The sequence below is a fragment of the Callithrix jacchus genome, chromosome 19 (assembly GCF_049354715.1).
Source record: "Callithrix jacchus isolate 240 chromosome 19, calJac240_pri, whole genome shotgun sequence".
Lineage (NCBI taxonomy): Eukaryota > Metazoa > Chordata > Mammalia > Primates > Cebidae > Callithrix > Callithrix jacchus.
The window spans coordinates 27,908,824-27,934,201 of NC_133520.1; the positions used below are offsets into that span (position 1 = coordinate 27,908,824).

General features: G+C 53.8%; 1 protein-coding gene across 6 annotated transcripts; it reads left to right on the forward strand.

Moving 5' to 3' along the window:
• Positions 1–553: 553 nt before the first annotated feature.
• INAVA (innate immunity activator) lies at positions 554–25,270 on the forward strand. 6 transcript variants are annotated; one of them, XM_002760627.7, is made up of 10 exons: positions 554–818; positions 7,674–7,822; positions 8,586–8,710; positions 9,213–9,329; positions 10,033–10,255; positions 16,625–16,678; positions 17,524–17,734; positions 18,015–18,188; positions 20,727–21,420; positions 23,095–25,270. In XM_002760627.7, exons 1-10 carry the CDS (start codon positions 658–660, stop codon positions 23,185–23,187), a joined length of 2,001 nt encoding a protein of 666 aa, XP_002760673.5. In that variant the 5' UTR covers positions 554–657; the 3' UTR covers positions 23,188–25,270. The 6 variants fall into 6 exon arrangements, with proteins under 6 accessions (XP_002760673.5, XP_054104307.1, XP_035136558.1 ...); XM_054248332.2 differs by having other exon boundaries at positions 554–613; XM_035280667.3 differs by having other exon boundaries at positions 587–818; positions 7,759–7,822.
• Positions 25,271–25,378: the final 108 nt, after the last annotated feature.

Consider the following 25,378-nt stretch of genomic DNA (forward strand, 5'->3'; position numbering starts at 1 on the left):
GCTTGAGCTTGGATCCATCGTGCCGGGCACTAGTAGGTGCTCAATAAATGTTTATTGAACAAGTGAATAAATGACTGGATGGGGACACAGCAGCTGGCAGCGGGCAGCAGGAGGCGCTCGCCGGGAGGGTGCCCCTTCCCTTTAGCCAGCCCGAGTTCAGCCAGCGGGCCGGGCGGGAGGAGTGGGCCGGGGCTGGGGAAAGGCTGCCAAGCCCCGGCCACCCGCATGCCGCACAGCGAGGGGGAGGGCGCCTGCGGGGAGGAGCGGGTCGGGGGAGCGCCCTTCCGCGGGCTCCTTTCATTTTTCCACTCGGGGGTCTCCAGGAATGAAAACGCCCCAGCCAGGCCGGAGCGCGCGAATGAAAGGCGGCACTGGGACCGAGAGAGGAGCCTCGTCCCGCCTGGGCTGCGGAAACTGGAGGCGCCGGGGGTGTCCCGCCGCGCGGGCGTCCGAACGCGGGAGAAACGGGACAGCCTCTCCCTTGGAGCGGCTGCCCGCCCCGTTCGCGGACCTCTAAGGGCACCTCCTCACCCCCGCGCGGAGCCCCGCCCCTACTCTTGGATCGGACTCTCCAGACCTTCCTTGCGTCTTCCCCTCTTTCCTCTGGGCCTTGGTACGCCCCAGGGGACAGATGTCTTGGGATCTTTAACATTTGGGATGCTGCAAATGCCGAAGTTAAATGAAATACCTCCGGGGAGGGCAGGCCGCGGGGAGGCTCGGGGGGAGGGAGGATGGCCTGGACGGACAGGTCCTGAAGCTGCGAGGCTGGAGCGGAGGGCGCAGGGGCAGGCGGGCGGCGCCAGTGCTCCATGGGACAGGTAAGCGGGAAAACTTAGGGGCACCCAGCGCGGGTGAACTGGGGTGAGGGATCGGGCCCCTGAGCCCACGGTCTTCAGCCTCAGCGGAGGGTGCCCTACAGGGAATGGGGTAATTTTATCAAGGGGGCGGGAATTCTGAGCTTCTACCAAAAATGCACACTTCCAGCCCCTCCACCTTTCTCCTTCGACCTTCTTCCTGCCTGTGGATCTTCCTGGCCAGGTTCCTGGAAGCCAGAAAGCAGCCAAACAAAAGGAGCAAAGTCTTGGGCCAGCCTGTATGTGGAGGGCGCGGTGGGGGAGGGGAGCAGGGTGGACAGGACAAAGGGGCTTTTTAGAGAACGCCTAGAGGTCTCATTTCAGGGCGCATGCCAGACTGGCTTGGAGTTCCCCTGTCCCAGCCCACTCCACCTTCGCTTAGTGGAGGCGAACACCTTTCCTAGTGGGCCGGGAGCAGAGGCCAGTAATAAAACCGCGGAGGAACCATCTCCCCCACATCTTGCCTGGAGGGTCCAGGGCTATTTCGCTCCTTCCTCTTCACTGTTGGCTCTAGCAGCTGGCCATTGATCCCTTAATTCATGAAGTAAGATTTTAGCAGGGTCTGAGAGTACTTTGCTGGGAGCTGCTGAGGATGTGAAGATGGTAGGACCAGGCCCTTGCTTTAACTTCCAATCTGGTTTTATCAGAAGACGCTAAAAGAAGGAACTTTTAAAAAATGGAGAGTGGATGGCTACAGCGCTGGGGAAGAGTTTTCTGATTTGGAACTTTTCCTTAAGAGATGAAAACGCTAAAGAGGTCCAGTTTATCTTCCCTGGGGAAGGGCTCTTGTCTGCAAAGACGAGATTCCAAGTACTGCAATGTTTTGCAAGGAAATGCCACTTCCTCACCAACTGGTGGTCTGGAAGGCGCTCTGGGGTTTGGGGCTGGGGCATTAGTCCCCTGACCCCCTGGCCTGGCTGGAGTGCGGGCTGTTTCAGACTCAGCTGGCCTCTGGAGTGCCCACTTCACCATCGGTATTTTGAGTTGAATGACATGGCCGTCAGAGAGTTCCAGGGATGCTTCCTGGGGTTCCTGGCAGGAGGGTAGGTTTGCCAGCTCCCTTCCAGACCTCAGATTCTGCAGGTTCAGGAAATATTGAGTGTGAATTTGGGGGAGCAAGGCGTTTCTGAGATTTCCAAAGGATCCAGGCAAACAGTGAGATTGAGCATCTGTACTAACCTCCCCTGAAGTCAGAGGTGGTGGATTACCTGAGGGCAGGGATTCTTAATTGGGTGGGGGGAGCGGGGGACATTAGGCATCAGTAGATAGCATTCAGAGGGCTTGTAACCCAGGTGAGGAAAAAAAGTATATCTTTGTTTTTCACCCACCTTTAACAGATGTTAACGTCACCTTTAGTTATTGATAAGACAACAAATGACAGTAGCATTGGCAGTACCTGTGACTTTGCCATTAATAGAATTAACAGTTTAGGATCACATGGCAGTCATGGCTGTCTTGAAATATTGTTTGCACTCAGCCGTTGTATGAAATTACCCAGTGCTAGACCCTGCGTAATGTTAATAAAGAAGCATATATATTGCTATATTTTTAGAACTCTATGTAATTGATTTTTAAAGTGATCTTTTTTTTTTTTTTGAGATGGAGTTTCGCTCTTGTTACCCAGGCTGGAGTGCAATGGCGCGATCTTGGTTCACCGCAACCTCCGCCTCCTGGGTTCAGGCAATTCTCCTACCTCAGCCTTCAGAGTAGCTGGGATTACAGGCATGTGCCACCATGCCCAGCTAATTTTTTGTATTTTTAGTAGAGACGGGGTTTCACCATGTTGACCTGGATGGTCTTGATCTCTTGACCTCGTGATCCACCCGCCTCAGACTCCCAAAGTGCTGGGAGTACAGGTGTGAGCCATGGCGCCCGGCCAAAGTGATTTTCTTAATTTTATTTTATGCATTAAGGAATGTGAGCTATGAACCTATTCTAGAAACTTCCACCAACCCCCACCTGGAGCTGGGGGTAGGCAAGGCGGAGGAAGGGCCGCTTATATCCAGAGTCAACCCCTCTCTGACTTTTGGAGAAAGTGCCAAGCCTCGATGGGGAGGGACTGTGTGTCGTGGAGGACTGGGGGAAGGGCAGTGCTGCAGGCTCTTTGGGACACCCAGAGAACAAGCTCCCCATGGGGTGGGGAGATGAGGATCTGTCCCCTGTTAGGGCCCCTCAGCCTTAGCCTGGGGAGAAAATGAGGTGGTCAGCCTGGTGTACTCTGGGGCTAGCATTGTTTGGAAAGTGGGTGTGTACAGGAATGTGAAGGTGTGCTGGGTGTGTGCACAGGAGCAGTGGGGTATGCTGGCGGACTCCAGCCCCATGAGTTCTGCCCCACAGGAGATGCTTGCTGAAAGCAAACTTCCTCTGTCATCCCTGCACTCGGGGTGGGGAGTGGGGCAGGGCTCTTTAGGGGCTGGGGAAGGGGAAGCAATCCAGACATATATTGAGGCACCGGAATCTCGGTGTGGGGAACGATGGGAAGATCAGGGAGTGGGGTGAAAGGGAGTGGTGGGGTGGGATTCAGACTTGAGGGGTGCAGCCTGTGTATTCCATGCTGGGGACAGGTAACAGTCAGCTTTAGCTCTGCTTTTCCCTATGAAATGGATTCCAGTTTTCCATTTGCCTGGGAGTTGATGGGATGGAAGACCTTGAGGCTTATTTTTTTGTAGGAAATAAGTTCCATTTTGGTCTCTGGGGCCTTGCGTTTGGGGGGTTGGGCTTGGGGTCTGGGGTCACAGTGGACCTCCTGTGGAGTAGGGAACAGGACTTGATCCCAGGTCAGTGCCTGTCATTGCCCCATGAACATGCGTTGGTCTGGGATTGATGTAAATAATAAACAGGGACTTGATGGCCTTGATACCCCCAGGGGAAAATGTCTGGGATAAAAAGAACAGCCTGATCCTCTCTAGGATTGTGGAGCTTCTGAATATTGGAATTCCAGCTGCCCTCACTGAGGTTTTAAAATCCTCATTCGAGAGAGACAAAACCCAGGGCTTGGTCTCCATTTCCGTGTATGGGGAAGAGCAATGACCCATCCTTGTCAGTTTGTAAATTTCCTACTTGTTTTTTCAATGGACAGTGAATATTTCACCCTGCTTTTGTGGGAATTAACAGGCCTTGATTTCTGGAAAGAGAAACTGAGGTCAAAGGAAGGCAGGGAGAGCCAGGGTCAGGGCTGGAGGGTACTCAGGTACCTCACCGGTCAGAACATTGTACTAAGGTCTCTTGAGGCCACGAAGACATGACCCTTGTTTTCTTCTTCGGGGATTCCTCCATGGAAGCCCCTCTTTCCCTGCTACCCTCCCGCCCCCCGGAAGTGCAGAGGCCCAGGAGCTGCCTGCCGGCACCAGTTGCACGGGATTAGTTCAGGGAAGGACTTGCTCACCTGCTCCTCCCCTCTGACTCAAGTCATAACAAGTAATCTGGTTCCCCTGGCCCGGCAGCCTGCGAGGGACAGCAAGGTGGGCAGGTGAGCCGAGAGGGACGGCCAGCAGCCCCGTCGGTCAGAGGGAGAGCACAGGCCTGTGGCCTGGGAGACCCTGAGGTGACATGCGAGGCCCCTGCGCCCCCTGACTGGGAGCACGGGCTGTTTCTGGAACTCCTGGACTAAAGCCCAGAAGCAGGTGAGGGCGGGGTAGGTGGAACGGGTCTTTGGGGCTGAGAGCAGGCTGGGCTAGAGCACTGCTGGGGCCCAGGCAGTGGCCATCAACCCCCTCTGACCCCTCACCACCCCCAGCTATGTCTGGGGTGTAGGGATGACAGGGGGTGCTGGTGGGCTTGGATTGGAGCCTGTTCCTTTGGTTCCCCAGGCCTTAGTTTGCACCAGAGAGAGGGTAAGCAGAGATGAGCGGGGGTAGGCAGGCCCGAGACCTAGCTTTGGGGGATACCTGGGATACAGGAGGATCCCCCATGGCCCTGCCTGAGGGAAGGTGCTCTGGAGTTTCCCTCCCTCCCTCTGTCCCCCTTCTGGTCTCCTCTGCCTTTTTCTGGAGACATTGTTCAGCCGGGTGGGCTGCTTCTTAGGGCCCAGTACTGGGGCTTGAAGAGGCCCAGGAGGGATCCCTGTGTTGGGGAGGGGGTAGGGATGTCACCTGAACTGCCTTTATCTAAAAGCAATGCCTTAGACACCTAAGACTCACAGCCTCCTGGGTGGGGGCGGTGCCCTCGCCCTCACCTGTGGACTCGGAGGTTCCCTATAGCTGTGGAGGGCGCCCTTGGCAGAGGCAGATGTGGGGGTCTGCTGTGGCTCTGTGGGTTTTCTTCTTGGCCTGATGTGGTCCAAGAGGTCCAGATTCAGGCCAGGGTCCTAGAAAGGGCCTTAGACACTGTGCACAGGAGGAAAGGAAGCGCAGGGAGGCCCGGTGGCTTCCCTGAGGGAGCACAGACAGCAGCAGAACCGAGCCTTGAAACCACAACCCGGCTCTGGGCTTCCAATGCTGCTCTCATTGCTCTGTTTGGGGCGACAAGTCATCCCTGAGGGGACCCAGCATCAGCCTGGGACCACCGGGAATATCAGTGCCTCCCCTTTGACCCTGGCAGTGAGAGACTGGGCTGAGCTCGGACAAGAGGAAGCTGGCAGAGACACGAGGCGAGCCAAGGTACCCCTCTGTCCCTGTAAGTCCCTGCTTCACTGCAACAGTCTCAGAGCCCCTGAGAAGCAGGGGCTGAGTTGGCCCAACTTTCCAAGGGAACTACTTAGTGGTTAATAATTAATTAGCAAGCATGACTAATTAATGGCTTCCCCTCCCACATTGCTTCCTCCTCTTTTCCAAAGCAGACACACTCAGCGTGCTATCGGAGACCACCTTGCTTCCTAGCTGTGGCTGCAGCCTGCCCTTGGCTTCTGGGGAGGGTGGGAGGATGGCTAGAGTAGGTGGGAAGAGGGGTGAGCTGCCTGCTTCGCTGTGTTCTTATCTCTAGGAGGGATAGAATTTGGGACAGATGGACAGTGCAGAACTAACAGTCATTCTAAGTACCCTGGCAGGGTAGGGTCCCAGAATATATGGCCAATCTTTCTCTTTGGCATGTTTGCAAAGGCCTCCCATAAACATTAAAAACAAAAGCAAAAAACCAAACCTCTCCCATGCATTCTCTAGATTGCCTTGGATAATTGAAATTCCAAAGTGCAAGATACATGTTGCTTTCAGGGTTGTGTGTTTGATTGCTGCTGCCTGTGGTTGTTTATGTAGGTCTATAAAAGTTCTTGATGGTCCTGCTCTTTCCATCTTGGTAGGTGAGAGGCATCTTGGGAGACCCGGGGGACCGGCTGGCAGCAGCCCCCTCTCTCTGAGGGCCTTGCTTTGTTACCAGCTTTCCCAAGGCCGACTTTTTTGCTGTGTTCGCTGCCTGCAGAAGGGTGGAGCTCACCTCCCCCACCCTGCGGCCCCGCACTCTGAGGAGGCAGGATAGGCTCCAGACAGAAACTCGGAAGGACTTTTGGACTCTTGCTCAATGGGCTGACTCAGTGAGGAGGTGGCTGGGCTCTCTTTCCAAGACCCGACCGCCTGCACGGGCTCCGCCCACCCCTGCCGCAGCTAGCAGCTGCCAGGCCCCGGCCAGTTGGGACCACAGTCTGGAGTGTGGGTTGGTGAGGAGGGAGAGGGCACAGGTGTTATTTGGGTGACTGGTCCCCAGCTGAGCTGACACAGTGGGATGGCACCTGTACCACCCAAGTGCTCTCCAGCCCGCGGCAGGCAGGGGAGCAGGTGATCTCCTCTCTGTCCTTGCAAAGCTTCTGCTCTAGTCACTGCTCACCCCCCACCTGTCAACTCCTGGAAACCCTGATGGACACAGCCCTGCGTCTCCTCTGGTGATCCAGGCTGATTCCCCTCAAAGGGTCTCCTAGGAGTAACTGGCAGCTTGAAAGTTGTTTGAGGGCTTTGGGACAGCTCTCTAGCATAGAGTGGCTGCACGTGTCTATAGATGTAAAGTTCAGAGTCTGGGATGCCAATTCAGAGAGCAGGCGTCCTGGGCTTTGGAGGCCCCAGACCAGACTCTTGGCCATGTGCCTTCCCACCAGCGCCCAGCTACTTCTTGAAGTGCCCTCGGTCACTGAGTCAGTAGGACATGCCTCACACCTCCTAGGTTCTTGGGTTGAGAATAGCTGTGTCCCATGACGATGATGATGTCTTCCCCTTCTCCTTTCTTTTTTTTTTTTTCTTTTTTGGAGACGGGGTCTCTCTGCTCCCCAGGCTGGAGTGCAATGGCACAAACACAGCTCACTGCATCTTTGATTTCTCCAGGCTCAGGTAATCCTCCTGCCTGAGCCTCCTGAGTAGCTGGAACTAAGGTGCACACTGCCACGCCCGGCTAATTTTTATTTTTGTAGAGATGGGCTCTAAGTTGCCCAGGCTGGTCTTGAACTCCTGGGCTCAAGCAACCCTCCTGCCTCGGTCTCCAGAAATGCTGGGCTGGGCGTGAGCCACCATGCTGGACCCCCTTCCTCCTTTCTTTGTCATCCCACCCCATTTTTTTGTCCCCTTCCTTTTTATCTTCTCTGCTTTTTTCCTTCTTGCCCTTTTCCCCACTCCAGTGGCTCTTGTGGCTGCCACTGCTGTCAATCTCCTTCGGCCTAGAGGACTTTGGCCCAGAGGGGAACTAGGCTGGGCTTCTGACAGCCCACTGAGAACAGGGTTTGCTGGTGAGGCTACAGCCCCTTCTCTCACATGGCACCCCCAGTGCCAGAATCTCCCGCCCTAGTTGGTTCCTGAAGTACAGCCCTCCCTTCCACTCCCCTGCTCTCAAGCATCTATTAAGCTTTCTGTAAGCAAGAGGGTTCATATCTAGCTTTTTTGTTCTTGTCCTCTTTTCTCTTTAAAGCTGGGAAAACTCCAGGCTACCTACACATCCTGGCCCAGGCTGGTCACGGTGTCCCCCCTCCCTGCTCTGTGTCTTCTCCTCCCAGAAATCCACCATGGAGAGTAAGGATGAGGTCAGCGACACCGACAGCGGCATCATCCTGCAGTCTGGTGAGTGTTGGGGAAATCCCCCTGCCCTGGTCCCTGGCCCTGACTCCTGAGTCCGGAGTCCCCAGGCTCTAGGACTGGTGGGGCTGAGACTCCCAAGGGTTGAGAGGAAGGGGAGGGAGAGGCCTCTGCTGGGAGGAGGGGGAGGTTCTGGAAGTGCTGGAGCCTCAGGGACATGTGAACTTTTCCTCCCTGGAGAAAACTGGCCTGGAGTTTCGTTTCTATCTGGAAAAGGGATCTGCAGTGTTCCTTTAGCCGAGATTGAGAAGTTGAAAAATCTCACTGGGGCAATGTGAAGGTCTCGCCTCTCTGTTTGGCCAGACCTGTGGGCCTAGTCTGGCCTAGTCTTGACAGAGGACAAGAAAGAGGCTTGTGTGTGTGTAAGAGAGAGGGGTAGTGGGGAGAGGGAGAGAGGGAGAGAGGAACAAGAAGGAGAAGAAAACGGGGAAGAAGAAGGGAGGACTGGGGGAAGGACTGCATGGGCAGAACTCTGTTCCCTGCACACCCTCCACTGTACATCACCTGGTGGGACAACCCTCCCTTCTGAGCTATAACATTTGTGCCTTTGTGCAGAGTGGTGTTTTGTGGCTGCGATGCAGGCCACAGCAGCCAGCCTGTAATTTGTGGGCAGGCATGAGGGTGTGTGTGTGTGTGTGTGTGTGTGTGTGTGTGTGTGTATACATGTGTTTTCCCCTAGGGTGGTCAACAAGTACAGAGGAGGCTTCCACCCTCAACCTCCCTGAGCATGTGCCCCCCACCCCTGCAGGCCCTGACAGCCCAGTCTCCCCAATGAAGGAGCTGACCCATGCAGTGCACAAGCAGCAGAGGGCCCTGGAGGCAAGGCTGGAGGCCTGCCTGGAGGAGTTGAGGAGACTCTGCCTGCGGGAGGCGGTGAGGCACCAGCCAGCACACACAAGCATGGGGTTCATCTGAGGACCTGTGGAGCCATGTTTGGGGATGCAGGGGCTGGGGAGAGGGACCCCCATTCTTGAGGGAATTTTGGATATCAGGCTGGGGGCTGGGACCCAGAGTCCCCATGACGCAGTGTTTGACCTCTCGCTGGATGGAGAAGAGTCAGACCCAGGTGGTGTCCCAGGCACAAAGGACAGAGGTCCTCAGGGGCTGCAGAGGGACTGTGTAGACATAAGTGCATGTGAGTGTTTTATCCAGGTCAGTGTAGCTTCTGATCACATCGATCAGAAGGAGGTCTGAAGGGAAAGGGGAGGAGGTGCAGAGTGAGCCTTAAGATGGGAGAGACAGCGTGGATGGGATGGGATGGGTGGAGGGTGGTTGTACCAGGGCATCTGCGGAAGGCAGGCACACGCAGTGCAGGGGCCAGTGGCCAAGGCTGGGCAGGTGGAGAGGGCCTGGCTTGACTCTGCTTCCTCCCCAGGAGCTGACAGGCACCTTGCCACCGGAGTATCCCCTCAAACCAGGGGAAAAAGCCCCCAAGGTTCGCCGCAGGATTGGAGCAGCTTACAAACTGGATGACTGGGCCTTGCACCGGGAGGTGAGGATCCTCGAGGGGCTGCCAGTACCCTTCCATCCCCAAGGCTGATCACTGAGGCGCCGCTCCTCAGCCCGGTACACTGGCAGGCTCCCTTCCACTCCCTCACACTGGCTGTGTGTTGGTGAGGGGCACTGTGAATGTGTAGCCCAAATGGCCATGGAGAAGGGGTGCCACCATGGAACCGAGAGCTGGAAGCTCAAGGGAGGACACTGGGGGTTTGGCCCTAGTGGGCAGAAGATCAGTTAAGAGCGCCAGCCACCAGGCCAGTGGGCAATAGCCTGCTCAGACAGGTTACTCTGGCCCCTAGGGCTGTCCTCCTTTCTCTGGAGGAGGTGGGGGCAGTCAGGCCCTGGGTGCCCTGCCCCGTGGCATCAATGGCAATAGTTTCCCATGGGATGGCCTGCCCCACCCTTTGGGGTCAGGAGGGAAAGTATCCCACTTGGGTTCCCAGCCTGCCCAGTTCAGCAGGTAGGCTGGTGGGTGGGTGCCCATGCCAGCTTTTCAGGCTGACAAGTTTGCTCTTCGGCTCCTCCCACCGCTCCACCCTCTGCTCCACGTCTGACCATGGGTGCTGCTGTCTGCCTCTCTTCTGTCCTCTAGGCTTAGGGCTGGGACCCGGAGCCCTGTGTCAGGGCTGCTTTCTACCCTCTGAGCCGCCAAGCTCCGTGCCTCTCCCTAGCCTCACTCCTGCCTCCTCTCTCAGGACCCCCTAAGCAGCCTGGAGCGCCAGTTGGCCCTGCAGCTGCAGATCACAGAGGCAGCGCGTCGCCTGTGCCTGGAGGAGAACCTGAGCCGGCAGGCCCGACGGCAGCGGAAGCACTCCATGCTGCAGGAGGAGAAGAAGCTGCAGGAGCTCCAGCGCTGCCTGCTCGAGCAGCGGCGCAACAGCGAGCCCCCTCCCGCCGCCCCGCTCCCCCTGGGCCGAGGTGAGCCAGCTGGCCCAAGGGCCCATGGGCCATGCCCCTTGAATGAGCTTTTGAGGGATGGTGGGCGCACAGCCCTGTGCCACCGCCTTTGCATTGGGCCCCTGCTGGGTAAAGCCACTTCTTGGGTTCACCTCCACCATATCCTGACTCTGCAGCTTCAGCAAGGCTTCCCCATCCTGTGAGGCCCTCTCCCCGGTCTCCTTAGAAAACTCGACTGCTTCCTCGTCCTCCTCAAAATACGCTACCTTCAAGAGACTGTGTAGGCAGAGGTATTTCTCAGCTGACCCTGAGCTGAATCCAAGGTGTATTCAACTGGGTGGCCCAGGCCAGCCCCATTGCCCTCCAGGCCCACAGGGCGATGGCTTATCTGGGTGAGGGCAGTGTGGGGTTCACGTGAGCCCGAGACTCTGAGTTGATGCGCAGTCCCCTGGCCTGAGTTAGGCAGCAAAGGGGTTGACCATCGCTATGCGTTACTGATCCCTGAATTGTTTCAGAATGAAATCCAGTAGCACTGATGCCACACCCCACAGCCCCTTAAGTATCTACAACCACCCTGGTCAAGGGTGGGATCCTTCCACGTGTGCTCTCTGCCCTCCTGATGTCTGTGGTTCAATCCTGAGCTCCTTGGCCCAGAGCCTGGTGGCCGTGGGCACCTAGTGAGCTGTCGACGCCCAGGGTCCAGCCACATCACCTCAGTGTGTCCAGCGTAGGTTAGCTTCCAGCAGGTGGTTCTGAGCCCTTAGGTGTGACTTTTCCTTTGTCCTGACCCACGACCAGCCTATCAGATCAGGACTTGCCACTCTCCATTCCAGGCTCCACCACTGCAGGCCCATGACCTAGCCCTGCCCCCAGGTGTCTCACATGAGGCCCAGACCTCCCTGGTTGCCTGGGAGGGAACCAGGAGGGAATGAGTCGTGGCCCTGCAGCAGAATTGGACTCAGAGGTCTCGGCCCCAGCTTGGAGAGCGGCTGCTTCACGCACGTTCTCAAGCTTCCATCCCTGCAAATCGTGTTTGCCTTTTGCTAAGACTGCTCCTCATCTGGGAACAGTCATGGGGGAAGCTGGAAGGCCCTTGCTGGTCCCTGTGCCCTGTGGCCATGGGAGAAGCTGGAAGGCCCTTGCTGGTTCCTGTGCCCTGTGGCCATGCGGGAAGCTGGAAGGCCTTGCTGGTCCCTGTGCCCTGTGGCCCATGGGGGAAGCTGGAAGGCCCTTGCTGGTCCCTGTGCCCTGTGGCCCATGCCTCGGGCAGGGAGTTATCTTAGCACAGGTCTCAGGAGTCGCTGCTCCCACCCATGGCCTCTAATTTAGGGTGGAAAGTGTGTGACCATACACCATCCAGGTCACCTCCCGCAGCCAAGAGTAGGTGATAAAGGAGGAGATGCCTCCGTGTGACCATTGACCCAGTAAACTCAGAAGACAGTGGGGCTGACCCAGGAAAAATGGCCAGACTTCTGTCTGGTTCCAGTAGTTCTGGCCTGGAGTCTCCGAGGCTCTAATGGAAGACAAGTTCTCCATCCTTACTCCACTCTCAACAGGGATCCCCAGACTTGACAGCAACCTTCAAAGGTAGCTGCTGATTTGGGCATGGAAGCCCCTAAGGGCCAACTTGTTCTGTGCTTGCGGGCGCGGTCAGGATGGTGAGATGTGCCAGTTGGTTGCAGCGTCTCCTGTTTCCCTCTCCAGCCTCACACTGCTCAGCAGCCTCCTCTGCCCACAAGTGCTGGGGTTGCTGGTAGCTTCTGCCCATGATGGGTGGAAGAGGAGTGTTACCCCGAAGCTGCCATTGTGATGCATAATGCTTCTTGTTGGGAGTTGAGAGCAAGTCAGGATTGGCGTGGGGCTCTGGGAGTCAGGAGGCTGAGGTTCTGAAACCTCGGAGCACTTAGTCCAGGTGAAGACAGGCTGTGGAGAAGAGACACCGGCGTAGCCGCTGACTTTGTCGCATCAGGTATCAACCCCGCTTGCCAAGTTCAGGCCCTGGGATCTAAAGTCCTGTTGTGAGAGCACAGAAGGGGTCAAGTAATTTCCGAGACCTCCTAGAAAGGAGGAAGTAAAGAGGGATTCTTAGTAGCTGAGGTGTTTTGAATTAAAAAGGGAAAGCCAGGTGCGGTGGCTCACACCTGTAATCCCAGCACTTTGGGAGGCCGAGGTGGGCGGATCATGAGATCAGAAGTTCAAGACCAGCCTGGCCAACATAGTGAGTCTACTAAAAATACAAAAATAGCCAGCCATGGTGGTGCATGCCTGTAGTCCCAGCTACTGGGGAGGCTGAGGCAGGAGAATTGCTTGAAGCTGGGAGGTGGAGGTTGCAGTGAGCCAAGATCGCGCCACTGCACTCAGCCTGGGCAACAGAGCGAGACTCCATCTCAAAAAAAAAAGGGAGAAAAACAAAGGAACCAAAAACCCACACCAAAAAAAAAACTCACGCTGCCCCCTTGGGCTCCATACAAGGGTTATTCAGTTTGGGACAGTACCTGTGCCAGGTGAGAGTCATCAGCCATACTCTGCAGTGTCAGGGAGCAGCCAGGTATTGAGCTAATTTACTAGGGTGAACCCCTGAGGGCCACTCAGCACCTACCAGTGTAATGTAATAGGCGCTTTGGATGCATTTGTTGACCAATAACACCAGCCATTAGCAACACCCTTATAGCATTTTTTTTTTTTTGAAATGGAGTCTCGCTCTGTCACCCAGGCAAGAGTGCAGTGGCACCATCTCAGCTCACTGCAATATCCACCTACCAGGTTCAAGTGATTCTCCTGCCTCAGCCTCCTGAGGAGCTGGGACTGCAGATGTGTGCCACCACGCCCAGCTAATTCTCTATTTTTTGTAGAGACGGAGTTTCACCAAATTGTCCAAGCTAGTCTCAAACTTCTGACCTCAAATGATGCGCCCGCCTTGGCCTCCCAAGTGGTGGGATTACAGATGTGAGCCACTGCGCCTGGCCTTCCAGAGCATTTCTGAGATGAGGGAAGTGTTCCGTATCTGTGCTGTCCAATGCAGTAGCCACTCGCTGCATGTGGCTACGGAGCATTTGAACTGTACCTGGCGTGACTGAGGAACTGACTTTATTTAATTTTAATGCAAATAGACACATGTGGCTAGTGGCAACTGTGTTGGACAGCGCAGCCTTGGAGGAGGCTCAGCATTTGTGAGTATAATCTCTATTGTGACCTCCCCCTAGGGTGTTGTTACCTCTGCCTAGGGTGTCCTGCAATGCTGCAGTGGGACAAGGGGACGTTTAGCCAGGGCAGGGTTGGGACAGTGGCTGAGACAGTGAGCAGCTCTCAGAAACTGCAATTTTTTTTTAAATTTAATTTTTTTAGAGACAAGGTCTTGTTCTGTTGCCCAGGCTGGAGTGCAGTGGTGTGATCATACCTCACTGCAGCCTTGAACTCCTGGACTCAAGGGATCCTCCTTCCTCAGCCTCTCTAGTAGCTGGGACTACAGGCATGTGCCGCCACACCCAGCAAGTTAAAAAAAAACCACACACAACTATTTTAGAGATGGGATCTTGCTGTATTGCCTAGGCTGGTCTCAAACTCCTGGTCTGAAGCAATCCTCCTGCTTCAGCCTCTGGAGTAGCTGGGATTACAGGTGTGCCTGGCCCAGTAAAAATCTTTATTCCCAAGGTTTTCATAACAGATCAGAGGCAGGAGACCAGAATTCAATAAGAGGGTGACTCTTTAATTGAACCCTAAAGCAATGGCTAGTTGTAAGCCAAGCAAAGCATGGGCTGTCTGGCTACTCAGGAGTCAGGCCCAGCTCCTGGCACCATATGCACTACAAATCTAAGACCTGCGCTGGGTAAAGTTTTTATTTCATTAAATTGCGGTGCAGGCTGGGACTGGTGGCTCAAGCCTGTAATCCCAGCACTTTGGGAGGCCAACCAAAAGGATCTCTTGAGCCCAGGAGTTTAAGACCGGCCTGGGTCACACACAGGGAGACTCTGTCTCTACCAATAATTAAAATAAAAAGATCAGATAGGCATGATTGTGGGCACCTGTAGTCCCAACTGCTTAGGAGGCTGAGGTGGAAAATTGACTGAGCTCAGGAGGTAAAGGCTGCCATGAGCTGTGATTGGGTGCTGGACTCCAGCCTAGGTAACATGGTAGCACCCCATCTTAAAAAAAAATGTTGTGGAGCAAAGGTTAGCATCCTTTTCTGTAAAGAGCCAGATAGTACATATTCTAGGCTTTGTGGGCTGTTTGGTCTTTATCACAACTGTTCAGCTCTGCTACTTCAGTGATAAACAGCCGACATTACATAAACAAATTCAGAGCAGTGTTTCAATAAACCGTTATTTACAAAAGCAGCGATTGCACTGGATTTGGTCTCTGGGCCATAGTTTGCTAATCCCTGTTGTAAGGGTTTCAAAATGGTTGGAACTTTTTACTTTTCTTGAAACTTCCTGGGTAACGACCCATGCGTCTGAGATGCAAGCTCACAGGGGAGAGCCCATGAAGGGTTGTGGTTAAGAGCAGGCTCCAGTCAGATTGTCTGGGTGTGAATTCTGACTCAACCACCTTTGGTGAATGTAGAACCTTAACCATGTTACTCAACTCCTCTGAAACGTGGTTTCCTCAACTGTCACTTGCAGTTGATAATATCTACCTTACGTGGTTATGAGAATTACCTAAATGAATATATATAAAGTGCTGTATTTAGAAATATATTGGCACGGTAGAAATATTAGCAATTACTACTTTTTCCTCATCTTCCTTCTCAAATACAGTTGAAAATGTTTTGTGAGTTCTATCCAGGTCTCTTCAGGTTTATTCTTAAGATCTAAAGGCTTGGCCGGGTGCGGTGGCTCATGCCTGTAATCCCAGCGTTTTGGGAGGCCGAGGCGAGTAGATCACCTGAGGTCAGGAGTTCGAGACCAGCCTGGCCAACATGGTGAAATCCCATCTCTACTAAAAATACAAAAATTAGCCAGGTGTAGTGGTGGGAGCCCATAATCCCAGCTCCTTGGGAGGCTGAGGCAGGAGAATTCCTGAGTCTGGGAGGCAGAGGTTGCAGTGAGCAAGGATTGCACCACCGCACTCCAGCCTGGGCGACAGAGTGAGACTTCATCTCAAAACAAAACAAAACGAAAAGATCTGAAGGCTTAAGTTTGCTCAAGAACAGTAGCAAAAATGAGTTCCCTCTGACTTCATAGGTAACAAGTGCTGCTATGTCATGCAGAAAAGTCACACTCCATTTCCTTCAGGTGACTTGCCAGATTACCAAGAACCTTCCCTGGGGCCGGCTGGCCAGACCGTATCTTAAATTAAAATTCTTACTTCGTGTTGCTCTTGTTGGTAATGCAGTTGGTAATACAAATGAAATGTATTTGTGATGTGAGACGATTATACGACAGTTGGAGAGAAATTCTTTTTTTTATTTGAGACAGGGTCTCACTCCGTTGCCCAGGCTGGAGTGCAGTGACATGATCACAGCTCACAGCAGCCTCGACCTCCCAGGCTCAAGTGATCCTCCCATCTCAGCTTCCTGAGTAGCTGAGACTAGAAACATACACCATCATCCCTGGTGAATTTTTGTATTTTTTGTAGAGACCAGATTTCACCACGTTGCCCAGGCTGGTCTTGAACTCCTGGGCTCAAGCCATCCCTTGCCTTGGCCTCCTAAAATGCTGAGATTACAGGCTGAACCACCGCGCCTGGCCATGAAATTCTTTTTACCCTATGGGCCTTCCAAAATGACTCTTTGTCTTCCCTTTCCACTGCCAGGAAGCCCTGCAAGAGGATGCCTTTTTTTTTTTTTTTTTTTGACAGGTGGGGAAACTGAGGCCTAGAACATTGAAATGGTTTATTCAAGTCTGCATAGCTAATATCAGAGTCAGGATTAAAATCAGGTTTCCTATCTCCTAGCCTCTGCCTTCTATTTTTTTCTACTTCTATGTAATATGTTTAAACCGGGCCAGGTTCAGTGGCTAACACGTATAATCCTAGCACTTTGGGAGGCCAAGGTGAGATGATCACTTGAGCCCAGAGATTCAAGACCAGCCTGAGCAAAACAGCAAGACCTCTTCTCTACAAAAAATAAGATAATTTAGCTGTGTGTAGTAGCATGCACCTGTGGCCTCAGCTACTTGGGAGGCTGAGGTTGGAGGATCCCCTGAGTCTGGGAGGTCAAGGCTGCAGTGAGCCATGATCACACCATTGCACTCCAGCCTGAACAACAGGGTATGACCCTGTCTCTGGAAAAAACAAAAATCACTCCCAGTGTGTATTGAGCACACAGTGGGTATTTCCTCATAACGAATGCTATCCTTCGGGAGTGAGCGGGCCTGAGCGCTCAGGACTGCTTGTTACTCATATCCGTTTGTTCATTTCTTCCTTCTCTTCTCTCCCCTTTGACTTTCCCAGAGCTCAGTGCTTCTGATGACAGCTCCCTGTCAGATGGGCTGCTCCTGGAGGAAGGTGAGAACGATATTCGGGGGACTGTTGTCAAGGCTAGACTCCTACTGCACGACCATGGGATTTGGGCAGAGTCTGCTGGTGAGGAGTTTAAGTGGGAGTGAAGGCAAGGGTGCCAGGCTCAGGGTTTCCTCTTGGACCTCGTGTCAATTTCCATGTGCCCCTGCACATGCTTAGTTGAAGATGGCGAATGTGCTGATCTTCTCCCATTCTGGAAGCTCATTATTTTTACAGGGAAAGGAAAGATGAACTCCAAGAGAGCTGATGAAGCCCAGATGTCCCTCCTTCACCCTGGGGTTTGATTTCAAGATGCACCAGTCAGAGCCAGAGAGCAATCTGCCCACAATCATTGTTGCCCTTTTTGACAAGAAGGGAGCACTGGGGGAGCAAACACAAGTCTAAAGATTAAGAACCCTGTGTATAAACTCTGAGGATGCCAGGGTCAAGGTGGATCGAGAAGCTGTTACAGTCCTGCCCAGGGGAGTGCCCAAGCCAATAAGGAAATAGGCCATATGGGCATGGCAGGAACAAGAAAAATAGATCAACAAAAGATAACTGCAGACATGGTACCAGGAACAAAGGTTAGAAAGTACAGCACTGTGAGCCCAAGAGAGTCAATCTGGGAGGCTTCTTGAAGGAGGAAGGCATAAAATAGGGCTGTGAGGGAAGGACTAAGTCCTAAAGGAAAATAAAACATGTTTGAGCATCTAGGGCTGGAGTCCTGGCCTGGGGCAGCTGCACAAGCCGGCCATGGGAGGGAGAGCGCAGCACAGGCTGTGGTTTGTGGAGGTTCTTGTTGGGCCGGTTCCCCCAGCCTCTACCTTTACCAGGTTCTTTTACTCCTGCAGAGGAATCCCAAGTGCCAAAACCTCCTCCAGAGTCCCCAGCTCCACCTTCTCGGCCTCTCCCACCCCAAACCCTTGAAGGTCTGCAGCCAGCAGGACCTGAGCCTGGGGGCTTGGAACGGGCTCCAGTCCAGAATAGCCCCTGGAAGGAGACCAGCCTGGACCATCCCTATGAGAAGCCGAGGAAGTCTTCTGAGCCCTGGAGCGAGTCCAGGTCTGGATGCGGTGTGGAAGGGAGAAGGGGAGGGCTGGGAGTCAGAGGGGAGCTGTGCTGGGGATGGCCATGGGCTGGGCAGATGGAAGAGCGGAAAGGTGAAGGAGATAGCTCCTGCAGCTGTGTGATGGAGGGGTGCACCCCAGCAGCTCCCCAGGGGTGCTGCAGTTTGCCACACTAACTTTGGGAGCCTCTTCCAATGTGTCCCCATTCTTTTGCAGCTCTTGAGCCCCTGAATGGAGGCATTCCTGCCACTGACCTGTCTCTAATCCCTTTGCAGCAGCCCGGCCACCACACCACAGGATGGGCCCAGTGCTTCCAGCCTGTGGCTTCTGGAGCCTGCCTCCTACCACGTGGTTCCCATCCGTGGTGTTCCTGGCCAGTGGCAGGGTCGCACCAGTGCCCCAGCCACCCCCGAGATGCAGGGCAGGAGGGGCCAGTCGCAGTCTCTGAGGTAAGAAACAGCTTCCCCAGAGAGAGGGGGGACCCACCCAGAGCTTATGGTTGGAGGGTGGGAGCTTCTAGGACACAGGTGGGACAACCGTGAGTGACACATGGCTAGTGCCTTGCCTTCTCTTAGGATCTTTTCTTGGGGGCACCTCTCGACAGAGACTACACTGCAACCTGCAAAGCCAAAGGCCATCCATGAAGCAAGTTGTTTTCTTCCAAAGACCCTAGTTTTGTCTTTCTGCATAACTTGATTGACATATTCTACCCTTGCCATGTTTCTTGGTGCTGGCAGATTATTATTAGTCACTGACAATAGGCAATTCACTTCTTCAGTTGACGTAGAGTGATTTCTCATTATTTGTGGTAGTTTCATTCTATAAAATTGACGCAAACCCTGAATTAGCAAATACTGAACCATGGCCCTTGGGGAAATAGAAGGTTCCTGTGAGCCTTCGCTCACAACATTTTCCATCAACTGATTAATATATAACCTTGTGTTATATGAGTTTCTGCTTAAAGACATCTTACTTAATATGGATTGTTGATTCATTAACTCGTGGCCAACAGCACTGTAACTCATACCCAGATGAAGCTTACCTAGCAGACGTATTTTCTCCAAAAGGCACATCACGGCCTTTCCCAGTATGCCTTATGGAGGAACAGTAGACGGCACTTTAGTACTATATTTGTGGCCATTTTAAACAGCAGAATCACCAGTCAAAGCAAAAGACATACACTGAGGCTGAGGCAGGAGAATCACTTGGACCAGGCAGGTGGAGTTTGCAGTGAGCCAAGATTGTGCCGCTGCCACTGCACTCCAACCTGAGCAACGAGAGTGAAACTCTGTCTCAAAAAAAAAAAAAAAAAAAAAAAAATGCCTGGGCATGGTGGGAGGCCGAGGCAGGCGGATCACAAGGTCAGGAGTTCAAGACCAGCCTGGTCAACATACTGAAACCCTGTCTCTACTAAAAATACAAAAATTAGCTGGGTGTGGTGTTGCATGCCTGTGACCCCAGCTACTCAGGAGGCTGAGGCAGGAGAATTGCTTGAACTTGGGAGGCAGAGGTTGCAGTGAGCTGAGATCGCACCATTGCACTCTAGCCTGGGTGACAGAGCAAGACTCATTTCAAAAATAATAATAACAATAATAAAATAAATAAACAAACAAATAAATGTTAACAGCCAGGCCAATTGCAAATACTGAATCTGCAAATAATGAGAATTGACTGTATATTATTTTCTTGAACTCCCGACCTCAGGTGAACCGCCTGCCTTGGATTCCCAAAGTGCTGGGATTACAGGCATAAGCCACCCCGTCTGGCCTGACTGTATGTTATTTTCTAAGTCATCTGCTACTTGGTAATAGTTTAAATGGCTGCGTGTTGACAAGCAGTATTGGCCATACCATATGGGGGCTGGGGCATCATGAAGGCATTGCTGAATTCTCTGCCAGCTTAAATTTGCTGATCAGGCAGCACTGAACTGGGTGCAGCCTGAGACAACTGCTCTCAAGGAGAGCAATGAATTTGTTTTAATTTTTTTTGAGACAAAGTCTTGCTCTGATGTCCAGGCTAAAGTACAGTGGTGTGATCTTGGCTCACTCCAACCTCTGCCTCTCAGGTTTAAGTGATTCTCCTGCCTCAGCCTCCTGAGTGGCTAGGATTACAGGCATGCACCACCACAAACCAATGGATTTTATATTTTACATTCTCCCAGGGCCATTTTACAAACCATGCCTCTGTGCAGATTAGGAACAGGTGGACACAGCCCCATATGTGGGTGCATTGGCAGAGTGAAGTGGAGCCTGGATTTCAGCCCCTGCTGGTCCTGGGCTGCATGCACCTGCTCTGGATTGGTAGCTTTTATACGTTCAAGTCAAGTACCTGACAGTGCCTACCGAACAGATGCTGTGGATGATATGCGATTGGACACAGTGTACCTAAGCTGGAAGTACTTGATATAGTACTTTTAAAAAAAAGGTTTCATGGCTGGGCGTGGTGGCTCACACCTGTAATCCCAGCACTTTGGGATGCCTAGGCGGGCGGATCATGAGGTCAGGAGATCAAGACCATTCTGGACAACATAGTGAAACCCTATCTCTACTAAAAATACAAAAAAATTTAGCTGTCTGTGGCAGCACGCACCTGTAGCCCCAGCACTCGGGAGACTGAGGCAGGAGAATTGCTTGAACCCGGGAGGTGGAGGCTGCAGTGAGCTGAGATAGTGCTGCTGCATTCCAACCTGGTGAAAGAGCAAGACTCCGTCCCGCCTCCCCACAAAAAAGCTTCATGCTCTATTTGATGTAGCACACTTTATACAAATTGCAAGCTTGTGAATGCATCAGGAACACATCTGGACACAGTGAGGGAGTGCCTTGCACCCACACAGCCCAGCAGAGGGATTGTTGGTTTGCTTTGGGAAGTTTGACCTAAGATCCTTGCATTAGGGCCATGCTTGGGCATTGAGGCAGAGCAGGACTCACCTGTTTTAACTCCACTCCCCCAACCTCCCACACTCAGGATGCCTCTCTTTATCTCTTCAGGGTGGATTCCTTCCGGGCGGGTCCGGAGGGCCGAGGGCGCAGCGCCTTTCCCCGCCGCCGCCCCACTCACTACACGGTGACAGTGCCAGATTCCTGCTTTCCTCCAACCAAGCCCCCACTGCCCCATGCCCCGCACGCTGCCTGCCACTCCTGCTCAGAAGACAGTGGCTCTGATGTCTCCAGCATCTCCCACCCCACCTCGCCTGGCAGCAGCAGCCCTGACATCTCCTTTCTGCAGCCTCTCTCCCCTCCCAAGACCCATCGTCACCGCGGGGCCTGGGGCCCGGCTAGCAGCAGAGAGCTGGCGGTCTACCACCCCAAGCTGCTGCTGCCCCCTGGCTATTTCCCGGCGGGGCGGTACGTGGTGGTGGCTGAGAGCCCCCTGCCGCCTGGCGAGTGGGAGCCCTTCCGCGCAGCCCTGGGCCCTGCCTACGAGGAGGACGGCGCTCCCCTGCGCTACCAGCGGCTGGTGCCCTCCCGCAGCCGCATCGTGCGGACGCCTTCCCTGAAGGACAGCCCGGCAGGCCGGGGACTCAGCAAGGCTGCTGTGTCCGAGGAGCTCAAGTGGTGGCACGAGCGCGCACGCCTCCGGAGCACCCGCCCCCACTCACTGGACCGACAAGGGGCTTTCCGCGTCAGGAGCCTGCCCCTGGGGAGAGAGGGCTTCGGGCGAGCCCTGGGACCCCGGACACAGGTATGGCTGCTCTGGAGGGACCCTGGGGCCAGGCAGGAGGGCTGTCTTGCTGGGGAGGGGCCTCAATTCTAGCAAGTCCAAGGGCAGGGAGGTAACGAAGCAGCAACCCAGTGGCCGGGTAATCCCCAGCTAGGAAGAACAGGCCAAAAAATCATTTCCTCTTGGCTTCCCCGGGGCACCTCCTAATTTTGCCGGCCATGTGTAGCTCAAGAGTAAATACACTGGCGGAGATGATCCCCGAAGATACTGAGACTTCTTCCCTCCCTAAATGATGATCCACAAAGCAGACAGGCCTCTTCATAATAAAAAATCCAATCCAAATCAGCCCCTTAAATGTCCATTTGAAGGTCTAGGACAAAGGGAGAGTAGGAAATGTGTTGCAGAGGCCAGACCCTGTGCAACAGCATCCTCCCCGACACCCCTCCTCAGCACCAAGCCGAGAAGAACGGTGGCATCAAAGTTAAGAGCACCGACCCTCGGTGGGGCGCGGTGGCTCACATCTGTAATCCCAGCACTTTGGGAGGCTGAGGCGGGCAGATTGCCTGTGGTCATGAGTTCAAGACCAGCCTGCCCAACATGGGGAAACACCATCTCTACTTATAATACAAAAAAATTAGCCGGGCGTGGTGGCAGGCGCCTGTAATCCCAGCTACTCAGGAGGCTGAGGCAGGAGAATCCCTTGAACCCGGGAGGTGAAGGTTGCAGTGAGCCAAGCTCACACCACTGAACTCTAGCCTGGGCAACAAGGCCAGTTTTTTTGAAACTGTCTCAAAAAAAAAAAAAAAAAGAACACCGACCCTCAAGCTAGACCACTGGATTCAAATCCCAGTTCTGCCACTTACGAACTGTATGACTGGGCAAGTTACTTAACCCCTCTGGACTTACTCTTTCCTCCCCTGTGAAATGGAAGTAGTAGAGTACCTGTCTCACAGGGCTGCCAAGAGGCAGAAATGATTAGAGCAATGCATGGCAAGCACTAGATATGTGACATTATTATCATCTAGGGCTGCAGAGGCCAGGGAGCAGGCTGGGGGGCAGTATAAAGGATAGAGCACTCTGATACTGGGTAGGGTGGCAGCCTTGGTTTCCTTGGCCCCTATTTCTTCATTCTGGAAGTGGGGAATCACACACAGGAATCCTTTCTTCATTCTTTCTCCCTGGTACGGAGGGCTCTGCAGGGGACGTGCTCCAGAAGTTACCAACAAGCTGCTTCTTTTAGACCCCAGGTTCCCAGCAGGCCCAGCTGCGTGTCCCTCCCCCACCCACGGTACTCTGGGCTGCAGCTGGCATCCTGGGCCTGGCAACACCCTGGCCCCAGTCCCAGGCCTCGCCCTCTAGCTGACGTGCTTTTTCCTTCATGCACGCTTGGGCCTGTCCTTGGCTGGATAGACCCAGCCCATCCCAACCTGCCAGACAGGGTGATGAGAAGTGAGTGCAGGAAATGTGGGGAGGAGGAGGTCAGGGCGCCTGTCACACCCCAAAGGAACCTGGAGGAAAATGTGTAAAGGGGGATCCCTGAAGGACAGAGCCTCCTGGGGAGGAAGGGGCTGAGTGCCAGGGCCTGCTGCTGCTGCTGGTCAGTGTCCCTAAGGGATAAGGATGGTGTAGCTGTGCCTACTGTCCCCGCTTTTCTGCCTGGTTCGTTTACCCACCTCTCCTTCCCGACCCTGGCAGGTGCCCACAGTGTGTGTGCTGCGGAGATCGCCTGACGGGGCCCCTGTGCAAGTCTTTGTACCTGAGAAAGGAGAGATCATCAGCCAGGTGTAACTCTGTGCCCCATGCTGGAAAAGACTTTCACGGAGGGGGTGGGCTGAGACCCCCCACCCCTGAGTGCCTCTTTCAGCTCTCCCACCCCCATCGCAGGCCGATGACCTGGAGCTGAGACTTTTTATTTTGTTTTTTTTACACGACTTTTTTCAGAAGCCCTGACCTAAGGATTTATATATGTGATCATCCTGAAGATCCCCGTGATATGATTATGCTTTACCCTCCAGAGTTTGGCCTACTGGACTTAAGGTCTTGCCTGTCTGACTGACAGCATCTGTCTCCTTAGGCAAGACAAGTGGCAGGGGACACGTGAAGCAGAGTGGGCCACCTTGGGAGTTCTCCAAAGCTCTGTGTTCTGGTCCTAAGAACTTCCCTGGAGAACTGCCCCGGCCCTCCTGTCCCACTACTGCTGGAGGCTGGATACGGTACATACTCATGCACATGACTCTCCCCCATGTCCCAGGTCTGTGAGTGCCTGGGCCTGGGCTGGGGGAGAATCCCTTTCCCCTTTCTAATGTGCTCTGTGATGCACACCAAGTGCGAGGTCAAAGATCAGTATATCCTGGTGGTGTATTGTCTTGGTAGACCGTGCTATTTTCCTGACCCCATAAATCCTCTTTAGGGACCCAGTCACTATGCCCTGTCTATGCCCTGTGGGTCCCCAGACTTCTGAGCTTTGAGTCGGTGGCATCACAGATTGTAGCCTCAGGGGGTCCAGCTGGGGACTGGCCCATACTGGTGGTTAGTGGACAGCAGCCATCCTTTGACAGCCACCTCTGGGCGTCTCAAGGGCTTGCAGCCCCACTCACTGCTCCCTCTAACATTTTGTTTGTTTTTGAGATGGAGTATCACTCTGTGGCCCAGGCTGGAGTGCAGTGGCAAGATTTTGGCTCACTGGAACCTCTGCCTCTGGGGTTCAAGAGATCCTCCTGTCTCAGCTTTCTGAGTAACTGGGATTACAGTCACGTGCCACCAGGCCCGGCTAATTTTTGTGTTTTTAGTAGAGATGGGGTTTTGTCATTTTGGCCAGGCTGATCTCAAACTCTTCACCTCAAAGGATCCACCCACCTCCGCTTCTCGAAGTGCTAAGATTACAGGTGTGGGCCACTGCACCTGGCCCTTCTAACATTTTTTCATCATAGTCCTAAACACCAATTCTTTACAAGTGGTTTTGGAAAGGCACCACTTTTGTGGCATGTTGGGGAAGGGGGTCACAGTTCCCACTCCCCCCTCAGCTGTGGTTCTGCTCTGAGAAGGTACTTATTTATACAAACATGGGCATACTCCCTCCCAAGCACTGACGAGATGCTGAATCTTCTTTGAGGGCATTCATTCATTATCCCAGCTGCAGCAACGGGAGCAAGTCAGGAAGCTGCCTGTGCTAAGATTACCCAGCAGTCCCTGGGTTCTCATCCTAGGGCCTTCTTTGCTTGCAGGTCAGGGGTCCTGCTTCAATGAGAAAGCAACTGAGTTGAGGCTAGGAGGGGTAGGGAGAGCTGAGTTCTGACTTCACCTGTGCAGAACTCTCTGCCCCATGTTACCTGGACTGGAATGGACTGTGAATACAGCAGAAGGCTCCAAGAACTCTGTTGCCTGACTGAGAAGAGGCACAGTTCTCCCTACTGGAAAGAAAACAGTGTAGCCGAGTGCACAGGGTGCCGAGGGAAGACCCAGGATGGCTCATCAAGGAACCTGGGGGAGGATGCGGGAGGCTGAAGGGATGCACCTGGCATTTCTCTCCCTGTGCTCTTACCACATCAGCAGCCCCACCCCTTTTGGGCCAACCCTGTCCCCAAACGTGTGTGAATGCCCTGCTTGGATGCTGTGCTCTTCAGGCTTGTCTCTAAGCCCCTTTCCCCAGAGCATGATGGTTTCCCTGGCCCCTCAGCATCCTCACCACAGCCCAGAGCTCCTTGGTCTGAGCCAGGAGACTGCTGAGCCATGGGCCCCCATAAAGAGCGTCCTTTACATTAACTTATTGGTCCTGGTGCCGTTGCCAAGTGGCTGTGTCCTCAGCTACAGGGCTGCAACTGTGTGGGGGTTAGTGCCAAATACTTCAATAAAGTCTGTTGTGATTGGCTGAGTTGAGGATGAGGGATTTTGTGTGTGTGTGTGTGTGTGTGTGTGGCGGGGGCGGGGGGGTGGTGGGTGTTGTGTGCCAAGTTTCTTGAGCAGAGGCTGAGCCCAAACC

What these genes read in the sequence shown, in the direction of transcription:
- INAVA (XM_002760627.7), top strand. Translation starts at nt 658, where the DNA reads ATGCTGCAAATGCCGAAGTTAAATGAAATACCTCCGGGGAGGGCAGGC. An exon ending in ACTGGGCCTTGCACCGGGAG is followed by an intron (nt 9,330 to 10,032) that starts GTGAGGATCCTC and finishes CTCCTCTCTCAG; the next exon opens with GACCCCCTAAGCAGCCTGGA. An exon ending in CCCTGGGACCCCGGACACAG is followed by an intron (nt 21,421 to 23,094) that starts GTATGGCTGCTC and finishes CGACCCTGGCAG; the next exon opens with GTGCCCACAGTGTGTGTGCT.